The sequence below is a fragment of the Rattus norvegicus genome, chromosome 10 (assembly GCF_036323735.1).
Source record: "Rattus norvegicus strain BN/NHsdMcwi chromosome 10, GRCr8, whole genome shotgun sequence".
Taxonomy (NCBI): domain Eukaryota; kingdom Metazoa; phylum Chordata; class Mammalia; order Rodentia; family Muridae; genus Rattus; species Rattus norvegicus.
In genome coordinates this window covers 92,695,555-92,714,034 of record NC_086028.1, presented here as the reverse complement: position 1 = coordinate 92,714,034, position 18,480 = coordinate 92,695,555, and the positions used below count along the sequence as shown (strand labels likewise).

Sequence of the window (18,480 nt, the reverse complement as noted above, 5' to 3'; positions counted from 1 at the left end):
GTTTTTCTCAAAATCCCTACCCATCGGCCATCTCTGTCCTGCCTCTGCACATAGCCTCAACCAACACACTACAGAGAAAGCCAAACAAACCAAAAGCACGTGGGAATGGTTTGCTTGGGGAAAAGATGTAGCGTTAGGTAGACGCTGTGCCGTTTATGTGAGGAACTGAAGCATCTTCTTTGAGGTTTGGTATTAAAGGATACCTGTGCCCCCCCTTTCTACTTACACCCTCAGTTTAAATAATAATGATAATAATATACAATTTGTTTTTTAGAATTCTTTCATGTTTACAGAGAGATTGCGTGGCAGTACAAAGAGCTCTCATCTAAGCTTAGAAACGCGTCTCCTTTGGGGAGTGGGAATTAAACCCAGTGTCTCTCACACATGCTAACATAAAGGTACGCCCTACACACACACACACACACACACACACACACACACACACACACCCTGAGTTTGAACCTTAAACCACAGAAGTTGCTAATACCAAGAATGGAACCCAGAATCCATGCATCTGGATTTCCAAACCATTTCCAATAGGCTGCAAATCCCACTCCCCTCCCCCCAAAAAAATTATAAAATTTGGAAATGAGACAAAATAATACAAAAGTCTAGGAAGATGATCCTTTTCCGGGAGAAGTCCAGACGGCTGGGAATAGGACACATTCTATTTACAGACACACAGCAATGGAAAGGAAGCCAGAGCGCGCTCCCCAGTCCGTGTGACAGAAAGGAGCTGATCACGCAGATCCATCCTCACTGCCGTGGCCATGATCCCACAGTGAAATATGCAAATCTCCTTCCCCCAGTTTCTGATTTCTCTCCCTTGTCATCCCATTGTTAAGAATCTTTGTATCTAAATCTTTTCAGCTTAATTTAAGTGACTCACTTTAAGACAAATTCTCAAAGTGTACATTCCCAAAAGTGTGTGTATGCATGTGCGCGTGTGTCCGTGTGTGAGTTCGTGCGTGCATGTGTGTGTGTGTGTGTACATACATGTTAATGTGTGTATAGACATGCGTGCAGGTGCTAATGCACATGTGTGCACATGCACGTGGAGGTCAGAGGTCAGCACTGGATAGATAGATATCTTCCTTATCTGTTCTCTGACTCCTTCTTTAGACTTACTGAAAACATAGAGGCTTCTCCTAAAACCTTGAACACTAGAGCATACTGGTCTCTCTAATGTCTCACACCTCAAAATGTTGCCCTTATGTGATCCTGAGTTCAGGCACTAGAAACCCACCCAGAAGTATTGACTGCAGAGCCGTAGTCAAGCGGACTTCCGCACGCTTGGTATTTCAGGGGCTTTGGCACAAATTAAGCCTCTTGTTATCAAAAGAGACCGGTGAGTGTACAAAGTTTGCTCCTAATAGAACACCTGAGCTACTGAACCAGGGATTAGTGAACACCAAGTCTTAAGGGCACGCTCGGTGGTGACCAGAACATACATTTTATGAGTAGTCAGACTCCAGGGTAATCTTCCTAGAAGGAAGCAGGAAGTACTTTGTGCTGGTGATGGTCTTCTCAGGAGGGCTATGAAAAACAAGTCTTCAATCATGGGGAACCTAGTTGGAGAGCCGGGAGCCAGGCCCTCCACTCTGAACTTTGTTGCTGACTGACTGACTGACCTTATGGTTTTGAACCTCAATTTTCCTCATCTGAAAATTGGGAATATATAATAGAGTTTTATTCACGCCTCCTCTCCCTAGGTTTGCAGTGTGTTCATTTCCTTCTTCTATAGCACGTTCTTTATTCTGCCTTTTAGTTCAGAAATAGCCTTGGTAACTTTTCCAGGGCAGGACTCCAGCTCTCACCATCCCTGTTATTTCTCCAAGCTGGTCCCAGCACCTGCATGCAATGAGTATCAGCTGGGGCCCTAGCAGAAGGCAGAAATCACAGTTATTTGAACAGAAGGAGTGTAATATCAGGAGTTATTAATGTCTGGTGGAAGCAACTACCAAGATGGGACGAGGACGTAGAGGTTACTATAGAGCTGAAGCCGAATGCCCAAGGAAGGGCAAACTTTAAAAGCCTTTCTCTATGGCTAAGGTGTCATTTGCTGACATCTCTGGAGAAGGTGTGGCTGTCACCAGCAGGGTAGCAAAGGAGTTCCTTACACTCTCTTAACCGCAGTTGGGTGCCAGTCATTGAACAACAGAAAGTCTCCTGGGACACAGGCAAGGTGAGGTTACAGGCCAGGTGTGCCAAGGAAGTTGGCGCGCACTACGCACTACCAGTGCAAGGCTAAAACGCACAGGGTGCCTGCATCAGGAGGGCCAGAGCCAAGTGGTTCCTGGGCCCGCTGCCAGGACTGCAAGGTCATTGAGTAACTGCCCTCCAGGCACGCAGCAGGGCAGAACAACATCCTTTCCCACAGACTGAACACACGCCCTCCAGAATCCAAGCCTGAGAGAGACCAACCCTTTCCCCAGTAGCATCTCCATAGCGCCCTCTATTGACAGGGCTTGAGTAGTACTTGGCTCAAGAGGGGAAATGCTCATACCGTCCTAACCTAAGAGAGAAGCAGTAATGCAACGTGAGTGATTTTATATATATATATATATGTATATATATATATATATATATATATTCTAATTACAGTTGGGGAAATGGTTGAGTCAGTAAAGTACTTTCCTTACAAGCAAGAAGATGCCTTCACATCCCCAGCACCCCCAGGTGTGGTGGCATGCATTTGTAATCCCAATATTTGGGTGACCTGGCAGAGAAAAGAGGGTCCCTGTAGCCCACCGGGCAGCCGATAGCTAAATGAATAAGATCCAGGTTCAGTGAGAGACCCTGTCTCAAAAGAGAAAGTTGGGGGTCTAGGGAGGGGTTCAACAGGTTAAAGCACCTGCTATTCAAACATGAGGGCTTTAGTTCAAATCCCAGCATCCAAGTAATTACAGAAGCATAGTCATGCACTCCTGTAACTCCAGCTGTGCTCGGGGCGTGGAGACAGGAGGACCGCCAGAGCTTATAGGCCACCAGAGCTTATAGGCCACCAGACTCGCTCCAGGATCCCTGACATCCTCCAAAGCATCTGCGTGCCCTCACAACTCGCACATACATAATAATTAACTAATCTTTAAAAAGACAATCAGAAAGTTGATAATGACAGAAAACACCTGATTAATTTCTGGTACATACTCTCTCCCTTCCTTTTCTACCCAACCCCTACACACACACACACAGGCACAGACATGCACATACAGACACATACACACATAACTAATTACCTGAGTTAAAGCCACACAGCTTGCCAATGACCCTCTTAACCCCTGCCTACTCCCCTTCTTTAAACCCCATAGACTACACCAACGAATGTCAATCCCCTGTGTTTCTTTCGTAATTTTCTGTCTAGAAAGCCCCATTCCCTCAGGCATTCTGTTTTGTCTTCCTTCTCCTCTTGGCCTTCACTTAAGAGACTGAGACTCTGACTCCCACGATCCCTCATTTCACAACCGACTTCTCCACACAGGCTCAATGGTTTCGCCCTCTGTCTGCTTCATTTCCAGGCAATCCACCTGTCTATCCCAGGCAGTCGGAGTGCCCGGAAGCACTGGACTGAAACAGGCCGTGGGAGGAAACTGGGTTCATCAAAAAGCCAAGCCTTCTATGCCTTTGAGGAATGTGCCACAGACATCTCAGGGCAGATGGAAGGTTCATCATCCCTAACCAGTCTGAAGACATTTGTCCATCTAATTTTAGAATTTAGGACAGATAAGAAGAGTAGAGAGTTGGAGGACTGAGAGGTGGCTCATTGGGTAACGTGCTGACCGATCCCCGTACCAACATAAGAAGCTGTGCATGGTGGCATGAAGTGGTGGGAGACAAGATGCAGGAGGGTCCCAGCAGCTCACTGGCCTTCCTGTCCTGATTAAGCTCCACTGAGCTTCAGAGTCAGTGAGAAAATAGGTAGCGAGTGAAAGAGAAACTCTGGCTTGCACACGTCATGTATGGCGCTTGCACATACACACCAAAACATAGGACGGAGGAGAAGACAGACGATAGAGTAAACAGCAGCCTTGGCAGAGTTTCCAGGATGGCCACTAAGCTAGAAATGCTCACCTGACTCAGGTGAACAGCCCTTGGGCACTGCCCCTCAGAAGGGTGGGTTAATAGGCAGCCACTGTGCATCAAGACAGTGTTGGTAGGTGTCCGCCATCTTAAATGTTAAATGGTTAACATTTTTCTACAATGCCCCATCATCTGTGGAAGAGTGTGATGGGGATCCCTGGTAGTGGAATGAGACAGGGTCCAGAGACTTCTTCCAAGGATAGCGTGACTTTCTAAACCTAATCTGCTCAGTATCCTTAGAGGCTACCTCATCGCTTCAGACTAAAATATGGGGTGCGTATAGTGATTGATAAAGTTCTAGATCTAGGGCTGGAGAGATGGCTCAGTGGTTAGGAGCACTGACTGCTCTTCTAGAGGTCCTGAGTTCAAATCCCAGCAACCACATGCTGGCTCACAACCATCTGTAACAAGATCTGATGCCCTCTTCTGGTGTGTCTGAAGACAGCTACAGTGTACTCACATATAATAAATAAATAAATAAATAAATATTTTTTTTAAAAAAGTTCTAAACCTAAAGAACCCACCCTGTTTACATACCAATGAAATCACACTCTTACGTTATCATGAACTTAAGAGTTGGGATGTGGCCCCATTGGTAGAGGGCTTGCTTACCATACCGAGCCCTGGGCTCAGTCTTAAGTATCTCAGCAGACCAGGCCGGCAGATGGAGGTCTGCCGTCTCTGTTTGGGGGAGGTGGAGGCAAGAGGATCAGCAGCTCAAGGTCGTATTTGGCAGCTCGGGCAAAAAAAAATCCCTGGCGGTGGTGGTGTAACCCTTCAGTTCCGGCACTCATGAGGCAGAGGGAGATGAATCTCTGGGAGTTCAAGCCTAGCCTGGTCTACATAGTGAGTTCTGGGACAGCCAGGACTATGTGGAAAGACCCTGTCTCAAAGAGAGGGGGAGGGGAGAGGAGAGGAGAAGAGAGGAGATAAATATGAGAAGAAAATGTTTAAACTTAGGCAAAAGAAAGGGCTTGTGGTTTATTTTCTCTTTGCTTGTCTCTGTCTCCTGCCATGAGAGTGAATTATTTGTGAATAATATACACATAAAAGTTAATGAGGGGCTGGCGAGATGGCTCAGTGGATAAAGGCATCTGTTGCCATCCATACCTGGCAACTTGAGTTAGATCCCCAGGACCCACATGGTGGAAAGAGCCAACTTAAGCAGCTTGTCCTCTGACCTCCATCTCTCATACGCACACACACACACACACACACACCACATACGCACACACACACCGCACACACACACCGCACATACACACCACACACACACACATAAATGCAATAACCTTTTTTTTTTTTTAATTAACGAAAAGGCCCTTGTACCCTTCTCCTCTAATCTTGGGCTGTGTCTCTGCTTTTTTTTTTTTTTTTTTTTTTTTTTGTCTCAGCTCTCCCCAGACCCTCCCAGCCTCTGCCCAGATGAGCTGCCAAAACCCAGCAGTCTCCAATTTTTGGAAGAGCTTTTTGGAAAAGATTTGTTTCCTCTTTCTTGAACTTCTAAAAACAGCCCACTTCTTCATCTTCCCCTCAGCGTGCGATGACAGATCCTACACCTGCCTCTGATACCACACAACCTAAGTGAGGAATAAGAAAGAGCCTGTCAAGGTTCTCGCACATTCTGCGGCAGGCAAAGCCAGCGGGTGTGGGTAGCGCCATGGGAAGGTGCCCTGTCAGGTGCCTGCTGCCCTAGGCACGGATATCCTAACTACCGGCGCTCAGCAAGATTTCATCTGCTAATCTTGGATGTGCTGCTCTGTCCTTTCAGATTTTTGACAGTGAAGCCAAAGACCTCGAGAGAGAAGTATGCTTCATCGATATCGCCTGTGACGAAATTCCAGAACGCTACTACAAAGAGTCTGAGGTAAGTAGTCATAATTGAAGCAATTCGTTCATTCGTTCGTTCGTTCGTTCATTCCACTGTGATTGACGAAGCACTTCCTTTCCTAGGACACTTCATGTGACTTTTATGTTCATTTGGTTTGGTCTCACCATCTCACTAGTTAACATTAATTTTCTTTAAAAATGGATGCGGATGTTTTCTGTACACCAGATGCGCGCAGTGCCTGCAGAGGCCTAAAGAGGGCACCAGATCCCCCTGGACCCATTAGGGATGATTGCGAGCTGCCACAGGGCTACTGGGAATTGAACCCAGATCCCGATTCCTCTGGAAGATCGGCCAATGATCTTAACCACCAAACCTTCTCTCCATCTCTGGGTTCTTTAAGGCCAGTTCAAAATGGAGTCCCCAAGCCGCCCTCTGTTTGTACTTGTTCTTCCTTATCCTCCCAACTGGATCCGCCCCGCCCCGCCCCGCCCCCCATGCCCCGTGACATCAGGGTTCCTGGGGCTAAGCATTCATCACATTGGCCTCTCTGAATGCCTGTCTGTGTGAGGACGCAGACAGCGCTACATTTCTGTCTTTGGTTTTAACATAAAGGAAATCCTCAATCAAGCCTCCAAACTTTGATGGTTTGTGCTGGCCCAGAAACCGTCCTCCTAAAATAGCAGGCACCTTCCCGAGGGCAGCTTTTCTTGGCTGGGAATGCATGAAGGAGACCATCTTCCCCTCCGGCTTGTCCCCTCTCAGTCCACCCTCTGCCTCGCCGCTTATCCTTTGTGTCACTGTTGATGCCAGTCATTATTTATATCCCGTTAGTCTCTTATTAATGGCTGCTGATGGAACTTGAGTGGCCCGCTTGTGAACAGTGAGTGTCCCAGCCCTGGGATGACTACCAATGCGGGGCTATTTTTGTTGTTCAGCTACAGGCAGCCAATCGCGGTGTGATTAACGGGGCCCAGATTTGTCCTTGAGCTCTAACACGTGGACCTTGACGCTCTTCTCTCACACTCATTCGAGCTGATGGAAGATACCATGCATAAACCCTTCAAAAGTAAAACTCCAGGCCACTGAGATGGTTGTGCAGTTAAAGGTGATTGCAGCCAAGCCCCGAGGCCCTGAGTTCAAGGCCTAAGACCCCACATGGTAGTAGGAGTACAGACAGACCCTCACAAGTTGTCCTCTAACACACACACACACACACACACACACACACACACACACAGACACGCACGCGCACACACACACACAAGTACATAAAGAAATTTCAATGTGAGTTCTTGTCTGTTACAAACTGGACTGCCCTGTGGTTTAGATCTTTATCTGCCTATTTGGGAATTTGTTTGGTTGGGAAAGCCTTACTTGGTTTTAGCAGATGCCGGCCTACCTCATTAAAGGCTGGAGATCTCGCCGAGTTCTGCTGATTGTTTTAGGTCACACCGGCTTATGCTAGCTCATACCTTCACTCAAGCTGAGTGCTCAGAGACGAAAGCTAAGGCTTCTCCATTCTCGGATCTCACCAGCTACTTTCACAGCGGCTCCGCACAGATGCTCTCCCAACAGTTGTCAAAAGAATGAGGGAAGGCTGAGGGCTTTGTTTTTCTTTCCAGTAGTCGTAATTTCCTAGCAAGTGCCATGGAAGAGAATGGATCTGTCGCCATTAAACTACCAGTTGTGAATCAGAGATATTTTTCCTCTTAGTGTGAGACTTACGGGCTTACTCTTGCAGCTCTGCAATCAATCCTTGAATCATCATAAGCCAAGACACCATGGGCAGAAGCTGGTAATAGGGGTGGGGAGATCTGTAGTTGTTGGGGAATTGGGGAGCCTTTTCACAGGGTATATCCCCCACCCCATGCTGATAAATCCAGACCATGTTTTTTGGAGGCATGCCTTTCTACCAGTCTATTGTCCCACACACTGTCACAGGCCAAAGGAGGGGACTGAAGCTTTCTGTCACTTTTCCCACTTCCCCCTGGAAGCCTCTGAGCCACACAACAGGGAATGCCACCCATTAAGGTGACCAGAGCTGGGAATTTTCCACTGGCTGGCTCCTGCCTGACAGACCTCTTGCCACCACTAACTGGGTTTTGGAGGGACTCAGGATCAGCTGATGACCTGGCCTAAGGATCCGCTTGATTCTCATCCTGCAGGGTTCCTGTTTCCTACTCAAATCCACAGCCTGAGCAGCAGCTCCCCAAACCTCTTAGACCCAGTTTCATCCTTTTATAACTTTTTAGTTTTTATTCATGTGTTTCTCTCTCTCTCTCTCTCTCTCTCTCTCTGTGTGTGTGTGTGTGTGTGTGTGTGTGTGTGTGTGTGTGTGCACTCGAGCACACAGACACCTTAGATGGCCAGAAGGAAGTGTCAGATCTCTTAAAGCTGGACTTGCATATACAGCTATGAGCTGCCTGGAGTGAGGGCTGAGCACAAATGCCCATAACCATTGGACTATCCTTCCAGCCCCTCAAGTTTCGCTCTTATGTCAACTAGCGGGTCTGGAAAGCAGGGCTGTTGTGGGATCTTTTTAACTGGAGCAGAGAGATGGCTTCTTGGTAAAATGCTTCTTTCCCACGCCTTAGGAAGTAGGTAAGGCCCCAGAACACCAGTAGAGATGATCAGTGAGCACCACGTTCAGTAAGGTGTCAAAGAGGACACCCAGTGTGGACAACTAGCCTCCACCTGGGTATGTGTATACGTGGGTGTGTGTATGTACACATATATATATACACGCATATATACACACATACACACACATACACATATACATACACACACATACACATATACATACATACACACATATACATACATACACATACACACACATATACACACATACACATACACACACATACACATACACACACATATACACACATACACACACACACATACACACACATATACACACATACACACATACACACACATACACACACATACACATATACATACACACACATACACACACATACACACACATACACATATACATACACACATACATACACACACATACACATATACATACACACATACATACACACACATACATACACACACATACACACATACATACACACACATACACATATACATACACACATACATACACACACATACACACATACACACACACACACACACACAATTTGGGGGATCAAGGAGAGCACCTACACTAAGCAACACAGACACAGTGTCCTGGCTGTCCATGGAATTCAGAAAGCTCTTGGTGCCAAGTCACATGCCCAGGTCCATCAGTGCCAGCAAAATAGCAGAGAGGGTGAGAATGAGCTCTACACAGTCTGCCCTCACTATGAGGCTGATACGCAGCTTCTCGCTTCTGCCAAGATTTCCATCCCCACCCTCTGATGCTCAGCCAAGATTTCAAGGTGAAGATCCCAGTGAAGGGAAAAGGGACTGTGCAGAGGGCACGGGCCAAGAGACCTATCTGTAGAGCTGAGGTGGCAGTTCCAGGGGAAATGAGAACCATCCTCACTCCCACCCTGCAGAACCGGTCCACCCTGGGCAGCCTCAAAGACAAGTGTAGAGACCCCAGACAATGCAGATGGTGTTGACCAGGGGTGCGTCTGGTTCTCCTGCCTGATCATTCAGTGTGTTGCTTCCTAACCTTGGCTTCCGTGATGACTGTACACAGAGAAAATAGTATGTTTATTGGCCTTCTCAGGGCTGCCCCTGTAGCTCTAACCAATTCCAACTGTACCTGGCCAGAGATGCAAGCTAGCCGTGTGTAGGAAAGTGTGTCTTTTAAATTTCAGATGCGCTTCCAAGACTAAGCAGGGGAGGAAAGGAATAAATGGAGTTCCCTAGTCAAGAAAGTGGAGGGCGTGCTGGGCACAGTGGCTTACCTTTTAATCCCAGCACTCAGGAGGCAGGGTCAGGCAGATCTCTGTGAGTTCAAGGCCAGCCTGGTCTACATAGAGAAACCCTGTCTCAAAAAAGAAGGGAGGGAGGGAGGAAGGGAGAAAGAGAAAGAGGGGGAAGGACTGTTGTTTTGTTGGTGGTAGTGTGATGGTTTGGGTTTTGTTTGCTTGTTGGCGGCTTTGTGGTTTTGTTTCTAGACTTATTTTATATGTATGTGTGTTTTGCCTGTGTTTATGTACAGACCACAATGTACACTGGATCCTCTAGAACTGGCATTTCAGATGGTTGTGAGCTGCCGTATGGATGCCGGGAACTAAACTCGGTTCCTCTGCAAGAGTATGGAGGGCTCTTGACCTCCGAGCGTCCCTCCAACTCCCCGCTGCCTTTTGATCTTGGCTTTCTTGTTGGCGTATGAAGGATATTTCTCTTCCTGTCATCCTAGCGAGTGTAAAAGTATACATCTGATCGTAGAGCTTAGTCATCTTAGTGGGCAGGTTTGGATTTTGAACTTGAATAGCAAGCAAGAAGGGTCACACGGGGCTCAGCCGTAAGAGCATTTGCCATTCTCGTAGAACACCTGAAATCCGTTCCTGGCACCCATGTAAGGTGAATGTGGTCTTGCACGCACATGCGCGCACACACACACACACATGCACAAATAAATAAAATTAGTCCCACGAGGCTGTCCTGGCAGTGTGTGCCCTTCACGTACAGTGGAGCATGTGCTGGAGCAGAAAGGATCTTTAGATGCAATGTGATTTAGGACTTTCTCCTTGGACTGAGGTGACTCTTAAAACTTGCTCTCCAGGTCCCTGGATTATAGTCTCCCTGGCAAAGCATCCTTGACAGCTGGTTCATCATTCACAGCAAATCTAAAACGTCTGTTGACTCCACTCTTAAGGGAGAGAGCAGAGAACAAAGAGAGATGTCTAACTTTTCCAGTGACTGTCAGGGGTGAGAGATTAAACGCTAAGGACAGGCCCCCCGAAAGGGGACAGAGACTCCAGATGAGTGAATACTGCCGTCCTTAGCTGCACCCTTCTGAACCTCTCCGCTCTCTCAAACTAAAATATCTTCGACTGGGTCTGCATCTCGGTGGTTTTAAGAGTATTTGAGAGACTCAGTTACCGTCAAAGGGCCACACTGGAACGGCTGCCCCGTGGTGGGATAAGTAGTTAAGTTAATTTGTTATTGTGTTGTGGTGGTGGTGGTGGTTGCCCCTCCCCCAATCTGTTTCTGACTGAATGACTGGGTTCCCGGTGACTCCTGGGTAATAATAGGGGTCACACTTTGCTCAATGTGGGGAAAGAGAGATGCGTCCATGGCCGCAGGGGTCCCCTGTGAGAATCTTGGGACCCAGGCATAGGAAGTCAGCAAGGGAGAGATACTGAAGGGTCCCCAGCAGCTGCTGGACTGCTGGACCCGGAGCTGTGCCATCACCAGGGTCTGGGTAATGCTAATGCCGTTAGAGTCTATGATGGGGCTGTGTGTGTCCCCGTAACATAGCATTTGTCATGTGTGGTGTGTGCAGAGACCCTGGTTCCATCCCTAGTATAGAAAAAAAGTGAGAAGAGAGAGGAAGGGAAGAAAGGAAGGAGAGGAGGGAGGGACAGAAGGGAAGAAAGGCAGTTCTTAGTGGTCACCTCTAGACATGAGTTTGTAGGAAGAAAGTGGGGAGGGAGGGAGGGAAGAGGCAGGCAATCGGGGCAGACTAGTCTTGTAGAGTTCAGCTTGTTGTAGAGGGATCCGTGCCAAAGATAATCTAGAGCTCACATTTTCTGTTCTCACCTGAAGAGGGCCTGGCTCTATGAGGACACCAGGATGGCCACGCCCACCACACTTCATCATCCTGTGTCTGTCTTCCCTTCCGAGGCGTGAACAGAGAAATGAAATGAGATGCTACCAAGGCAAGACAGCAACCTTGGTCCTTGGCATATAGTAAACGTTTATCCTGGTTTGGTTTCTGTATCTGCGATAAAAGTATCCCAAAAGGAACTTAGAGGAGAAAGAGGTTTTGTGCTTGAGCAATCCCAGTGGCGGAAACTTGAAGCAGTTGTCCTAGAAGATCTGCAGTGGAGAGGAGAGAGAGAGACAGATGCATGCAGACTGAAGTGCTTGCTTTTTCCTGCAGTCTAGGGGATGACACCACCCAGAGTTGGCGTGATCCCAGGCCAACCGGATCTGGACAGTTCTTCCATTGAGACTCTCTTCGTATCTGATTCTAGGTTGTGTCAGGTGAACCATAAAACTAATGAGGCTGGAGAGATGGCTTGGCAGTTAAAATTCTACTGCTCTTCCAGAGGACCCACATTCCATTCCTAGCATACACACAAAGAAAAATAATGAAAGATAAATCTCTAAAAAAATGAAGGAAACTAACCATCACAGCATTGGAGAAGGGGTTCCTTCTGCTTTCACCCTATTGATCTGCATGAGAGTTGCAGGGCCTGGGCCTCAAGGCAAGCATGTGCCTCCGGCAGGTGGCTGACATCCACTAGTGGCATTCTGGAAGTTTGTTTGTGTGCATATTGCTTTTCAGTCTGCAGTGTGAGTAGGGGAGAGAGGCAGAAGTGTGATTCTGATGACAGCCCCAGTTCCTAGATTCTCAAAACCCTCTGCAGCCTCATCAAGATGCTTCGGAAACTAAAGCCATTTGCGCTGCAAAGAGTTACCAAAAAATATGTTCTTTCTTCTCTTCTGGTTTAACCTCATTCCAAATGCCGCGTGTCTGATTCAGCATCTCTAAGAAACCTTAGAACTTAAATTCAACGTTATGCCAAGTTTTGGCAATCTGTTCCTTCGGGTCTCAGGGTGGTGCCTACCTTACTTCATTTTCTTATGCTATAGCAGAGGACCACAGCGCAGTTAATTTATAAACAATGGAAGTTTTGGACTGGGGCTGGAGAGATGACTCAGTGGTTAAGAGCACGGACTGCTCTTCCAGAGGTCCTGAGTTCAAATTCCAGCAACCACATGGTGGCTCACAACCATCTGTAATGGGATCTGATGTCCTCTTTGGTGTGTCTGAAGACAGCTACAGTGTACTCATATACATTAAATAAATAATATTTTCAAAAAAGAAGAGGAAGAAGTAGTTTGGTTACAGTTCTAAAGACCAGGATGCCCAAGAGTATATGGCTAGAATCTGGTGAAGGGTTTGTGCTGCTTTACACATGGTTGATGGGCAAGGAAGCAATCCAAGGCTTAGGACCTCTCTGCTTACTATATTCAAATTTTTAAAGCATTTTACTGATATTTCATCTGGGAGGAGGATAGCGATATAATCCCCAAAGCTTGCCTATTCTCCTTCCAGAGGAGAATACCTGTGCCACTTGTCTTGTTGTAACAACACACCTGACAAAAGCAACCTTGGGTTCCCTCTTGACCGCCAGGCTTATAGTTTCAAAGTTTTTAAAGATCTGGCTCTCCAAACTCCTCTTTCCCAGAGACCAGTGGCTGAGATGTTCTGTCACTTTGTTGCTCTGACAACCAGCCTTATTTTATAGAAGGGCTCCAACTCAATCCACCTCATTAACACAGATGAGGGAGTGTTTAGGAGTACAATCCCAGGAACCACAAACAAGGATCCAATCCCGTTTTCATTATGACGTCCCAAGGATTAAATGAAATTGTATATATGACATGCTTGGCACCGGCTCTGGAATCGATCTCTTTTTTTTAATGATTTATTTACCTAATGTATTTGAGTACACTGTCTTCACACACACCAGAAGAGGGCATCAGATTCCATTACAGATGGTTGTGAGTCACCATGTATTTGCTGGGATTTGAACTCAGGATCTCTGGGGGGGGGGGGGGAGCAGTCAGCGCTCTTAACCGCTGAGCCATCTCTCCAGCCCTCTGGAATCTATCTTTACCCCATGGTTCCTTTGCTGTTTTCCCTTTCTTCCATTGTTGGCTCTTTTCTGAGCCCCACTCCTCCCAGCCACTAAAGTGGCCCTTTTAGTTTTATTTTTTCCTGGCCTTTTCCCTGGCCCATAGAAATCATCAGTAGTGGACTTCGTGGAGCATTAAATTCTTTCCTGGTGTTATCCAAAATCCCCATTCTCACACTCTTCTCAGCATGGTGAGTCTTGAATGTTTCTAGCCCTAAATTTTAACTGGGACAGGTGTAGAGCGCATCTGAGACACCCCCACCACGAGGACTTTTGTCCTCTAGCTTTCTATGTGCCAGACAGAACTTAAGAGACAACTTGTTCTAACCGAGTCGCTTTGCAGGGGAACAGCATAAATCGCTGTGTTTGCGGTACATTCTGGTGCCGAGAGCAAAGGCCTTAAAAATAGCACTTTGGGTGCTAACTGCTAACAAAGCAAGAATTGACCCTTCCAGCCACGACTTCCACTTCGGCTTGTTCTTCTCTTTTTTTTTTTTTTTTTTTTTTTTGTAAACTGACTTATGGCAGCTGACCTTTTAAGTCAGGTCGTCACTTAGCACTCAAGTACGTATGCTCAAGAGCTCCCGATTTTGTGAACTACAGATCTCGGACCCGAGGATTCACTCATTTTGAGGAGACTGCTTGAGTCATACATTTAGCCAGGGAGATGGCTCAGTAGGTAAAGGTGCTTGCTACGAGGCCTGATGTTCTGAGTTTGATCCCTGGGGCCCGCACTGATGGAAAAATAGAATCACTTCCTGCAAATTGTCCTCTGGTTTCCACGCTTACACCATGGCTCATGTGTACATGTGTACACACACACACACACACACACACACACACTCTACATACACACACAATAGATAGCTAGATAAACAGATAGACAGACAGACAGACAGACAGATAAAATGTAATTTTTTTTTCTTTTTTTCGGAGCTGGGAACTGAACCCAGGGCCTTGTGCTTGCTAGGCAAGCGCTCTACCACTGAGCCAAATCCCCAACCCCACATCTGGCTTTTTTAAAATGTAATTTTTTTTCTTTTTTTCGGAGCTGGGAACTGAACCCAGGGCCTTGTGCTTGCTAGGCAAGCACTCTACCACTGAGCCAAATCCCCAACCCCACATCTGGCTTTTTTAAAATGTAATTTTTTTTCTTTTTTTCGGAGCTGGGGACCGAACCCAGGGCCTTGCGGTTGCTAGGCAAGCACTCTACCACTGAGCTAAATCCCCAACCCCAAATGTAATTTTAAATATATTGACGGGAGCTAGAGAGATGGCTCAGAGGTTGAGAGCACTGACTGCTCTTCCAGAGGTCCTGAGTTCAATTCCCAGCAACCATATGGTGGCTCACAACCATCTATAGTAGGATCTGATGCCCTCTTCTGATGTATATATGCAGAACACTGTGTATATAATAAATAAATAGATCTTTTAAAAATATATTCACGGATCTATGAAGCTGTCACTACAATCTCCCACCTCTACTCCATTTCTGGGAACCCTCTGATCTACAGTCCGTCTCTGTCAAGTACCTTGACGTGGACATCTCACACAAATAGGATCGCTTAGCATGCCCTCCTTTAGGAATATATTCTCCAAAATGCGTTCATGTACCTCTTGTAGGATTTTAAGTTCAAGAAACCCTGTACTAAAATTTGGGCTAATTTTCTTCCCTTTGAAATGGCCCGTCCATGGGTGGAAAATGATCCCAGCATTCTAGAGGCTGAGGCAGGAGGATCACAGGTCCCAGACCAGTGTGGACTGCACAGCAAGACCCTGCTGGAAAAGACAACTGTGGGAGACAAAGCTTCCCTCCAACCTCGCAGGGAAAACATGGTGGCAGGCCCAGGAAGCAGCTGGTCACGTGGCATCCCGCAGTTGGGAAGAGAAGGACAGATGCCGGTACTCTCCCTGCCTTCTCCTTTTTGTGCAATCCAGCAGTTAGAAGAAGAGATCTTCCCACCGCTATTAACCTACCCTAGAGAATTCCTTACACATACACACAGGCCCAGAGATTCACCTCCAAGGTGATCGAGAGCCTGTCAAGGTAATCACTATTAGCCATCACCCTCGAGTGACCTTGGAGGAAAGTTCCAGCAAGTAGAGAGGAAAAAGTCTAGCATGGAATTTGTATCCCATTACTTCCTCTCTGCTTTGGGGCTAAGTATTATCATTATATAATATAGCAATTCCCAGCTGGGGTTCTCATTCAGCCTTTTTATATTTAACATCTATCAAAAACTTATCATTTCTTTTTTTTTTTTTTTTTCTTCTTGGTTCTTTTTTTCGGAGCTGGGGACCGAACCCAGGGCCTTGCGCTTCCTAGGCAAGCGCTCTACCACTGAGCTAAATCCCCAACCCAAAAAAACTTATCATTTCAATTAAGCAGGGCAAGCCCCTGTTGGCTATTGTCCTTTGTGATTCTGACTGGAGGTGTAATTAATCATGGAGACTTTATATCTCAGCTAATGTGGCTAATAGTATTACTTCCCAGATGTGAGTTTCTCCTGCAGCTGGGCCAAGATCTCCTGTGGGCTTCTCTTTGCACTTTCCAGATGTGGGCTTGATAAAGCCACTCGGGAACAGTTTCCCACGGTCTACCTAATTCCTCAGCATTGCCTCTGTAGGCTTGTCCTGGTGTGAGATGCTAATGCCCCCAGGTATTGCTGACCTAATCTACAGGTGTGCCAAGGGGAAGGACTGGAGAGCCAAGTCCTCGGGAAATAGTCTTGGCACCAGGTCAGCTCTATATAGATGGGCTTTAACAGCAAACATTCAATCTACCATCTGCCTGGCCCGGAGAACACCAGCAGAGTCCAGAGCCAAAGATTTCACCATGGACAAATGGAGAAGGCCCTGGTCAGAAGAACACAGTCTCAGCCATCTCTAGGCCAACTGCTGGGCTAGAGTTACTCAGTGCATACCTCCAGGCAAGACTTCTGCTTGCAGAGTTTCCGGATCACCCAGAGGAGCCACCTGTAGGTAGAGTGGCATTTGGAAGGTCCGAGATCAAGTGGGTGAGTGGTAGAAGAGACCTTAGAAATTTGGATAACTGACTAATCTCTCCAGTCTGGTTTGAATATGAGCTGTTGCCCACCGGCTCAGCTGGTGGCAGGGTTCAGCAGGAGGTTGTGGAACCTTACAGACATGGAGGCTTCACCTATTAAAGTAGACCGCTAGTGGGTGGAGTTATATCCACTTCTGGGTCTGGCCTACTTTCTCTGCCTCTTGATTGGCCGATCTGGGAGGAGCCACCCACCACGTATCCGCTCCCATCTTGATGAATGGAGACGGTCTGAACTGTGAGCTAAAATAAAACTTCCCTCCCTTAAGCTGTTTCTAATAAATAGATACTGTGTCACATGACAAGAGAAACAATTACATTCCTCCTTGGTATGGGGTTAATGGTGCCCATCTGAAAAGGTCTAAAGCCAGTGCAATAATGCAGTTGGGAGGCTGAGGCCAGTAGATCTTTGCGAGTTCAGGACACCCTGGTCTACATAGTAAGTTCCAGGACAGCCAGGGCTACATAAAGAGACACCCTGTCACCATGAGTAATAAACTCTCAAAGTCTCCCTTGTAGCATTTATGTATGTGAACTGAAACTGGAGAAGTCATGGGTGGGTTAGTTAGAGTCCTTAGGGTCAGCCTTGAGCCCGTATGACTTTATATGAGGACACAGAGACAGAACAGCACAGAAGGAAGATGGTGTGTCCCCACAGGAGAACATTGCCTATGATCACTCCCGAGCCATGCCTTATAAGCCAAGGAATGTCAAAGATGGCAAGCAAATCCCTAAATGCTGAGGAGGGAGAAAGCGGCAGGCATGACACCTTGCTCATTTTAGACATCTGCATCACACTAAGCAAATTCCTGTCATCTGGGCCCTAGGTCTGGTCCTTCATTATTGCAATAACAGAACACAAAACACCCAAGTGCCCCATCTAGGAGAAGAGCTCCCCCAGCCCGGAATTGACAAGTTCCAGGAAGGACAAACAGCAGGTATCTAAGTATTACTTTCATCATACCCAAACATACCTATAAGTCACTTTTTTGGGGGTGTTCAACATGAACCCATCCTGTGTCCAGAGGTATCTGTTCAGTGAGTGCCAAGGGAAGTGAAATCTCTGGGTGGCTCCTGAGTGATGTTCTCAGGTAAAGGCCATTCAACAAACAGCCCATAGAGAAAGTGGCTATCTATTGTCTATTCAGTGTGGGCACTGAACACTATTATGTGACCTCGACCATGTGTCTCACTAATAATAATTTGTGTTCTAGTAATAACTGTCAGTCCTCTTGGAGGTTAGGCATGATGGCATAACCTATCCCAGCACTCAGGAGGTAAAGACAATCAGATCTCTTCTGAGTTTCGGGCCAGCCTGGTCTACATAGAGACAGCCAATGCCACATAGTGAAACCCTGTCTAAAACAAAACAAAACAAAACTACAACCTTCTCTTGAAGTATAGACCCAGATAGGTACCAGCTTCCAGAAAGCAGGGATGCTCAGCCGGCCTGTCCCTCCCCAGAGGAAACTTCCATCCTGTTGAGTGGCCATGCTCCTGTTGAGTTTGTTTCCTGCACAGTTGACTACTGGGTTACAAACGGTCAGGTGGGCCAGCAGCTGCCTGCCTTTCAGAGCTTGACGAGAGCTGAGCAAACCACATGATAGCCTGTCTCATTGGCTATTTGGGCTTCATGTCTGTGTGAGTCTGGTGTTGGCAAGTATCCGTCACTTTCTGTGTTCCGTTCTGAAAGCAGCAATTGACACCCG

General features: G+C 46.9%; 1 protein-coding gene across 3 annotated transcripts in view; it reads left to right on the top strand.

The window, feature by feature from the left end:
* Positions 1 to 18,480, top strand: part of Pitpnc1 (phosphatidylinositol transfer protein, cytoplasmic 1) — a 265,357-nt gene that overhangs the window by 214,582 nt on the left and 32,295 nt on the right. For all 3 annotated transcript variants that reach the window (XM_039087430.2, NM_001427418.1, NM_001427419.1), the window contains exon 6: positions 5,852 to 5,947. In XM_039087430.2, coding sequence (XP_038943358.1) covers positions 5,852 to 5,947 — 96 coding nt within the window. The remainder of the gene's footprint in view (positions 1 to 5,851; positions 5,948 to 18,480) is intronic.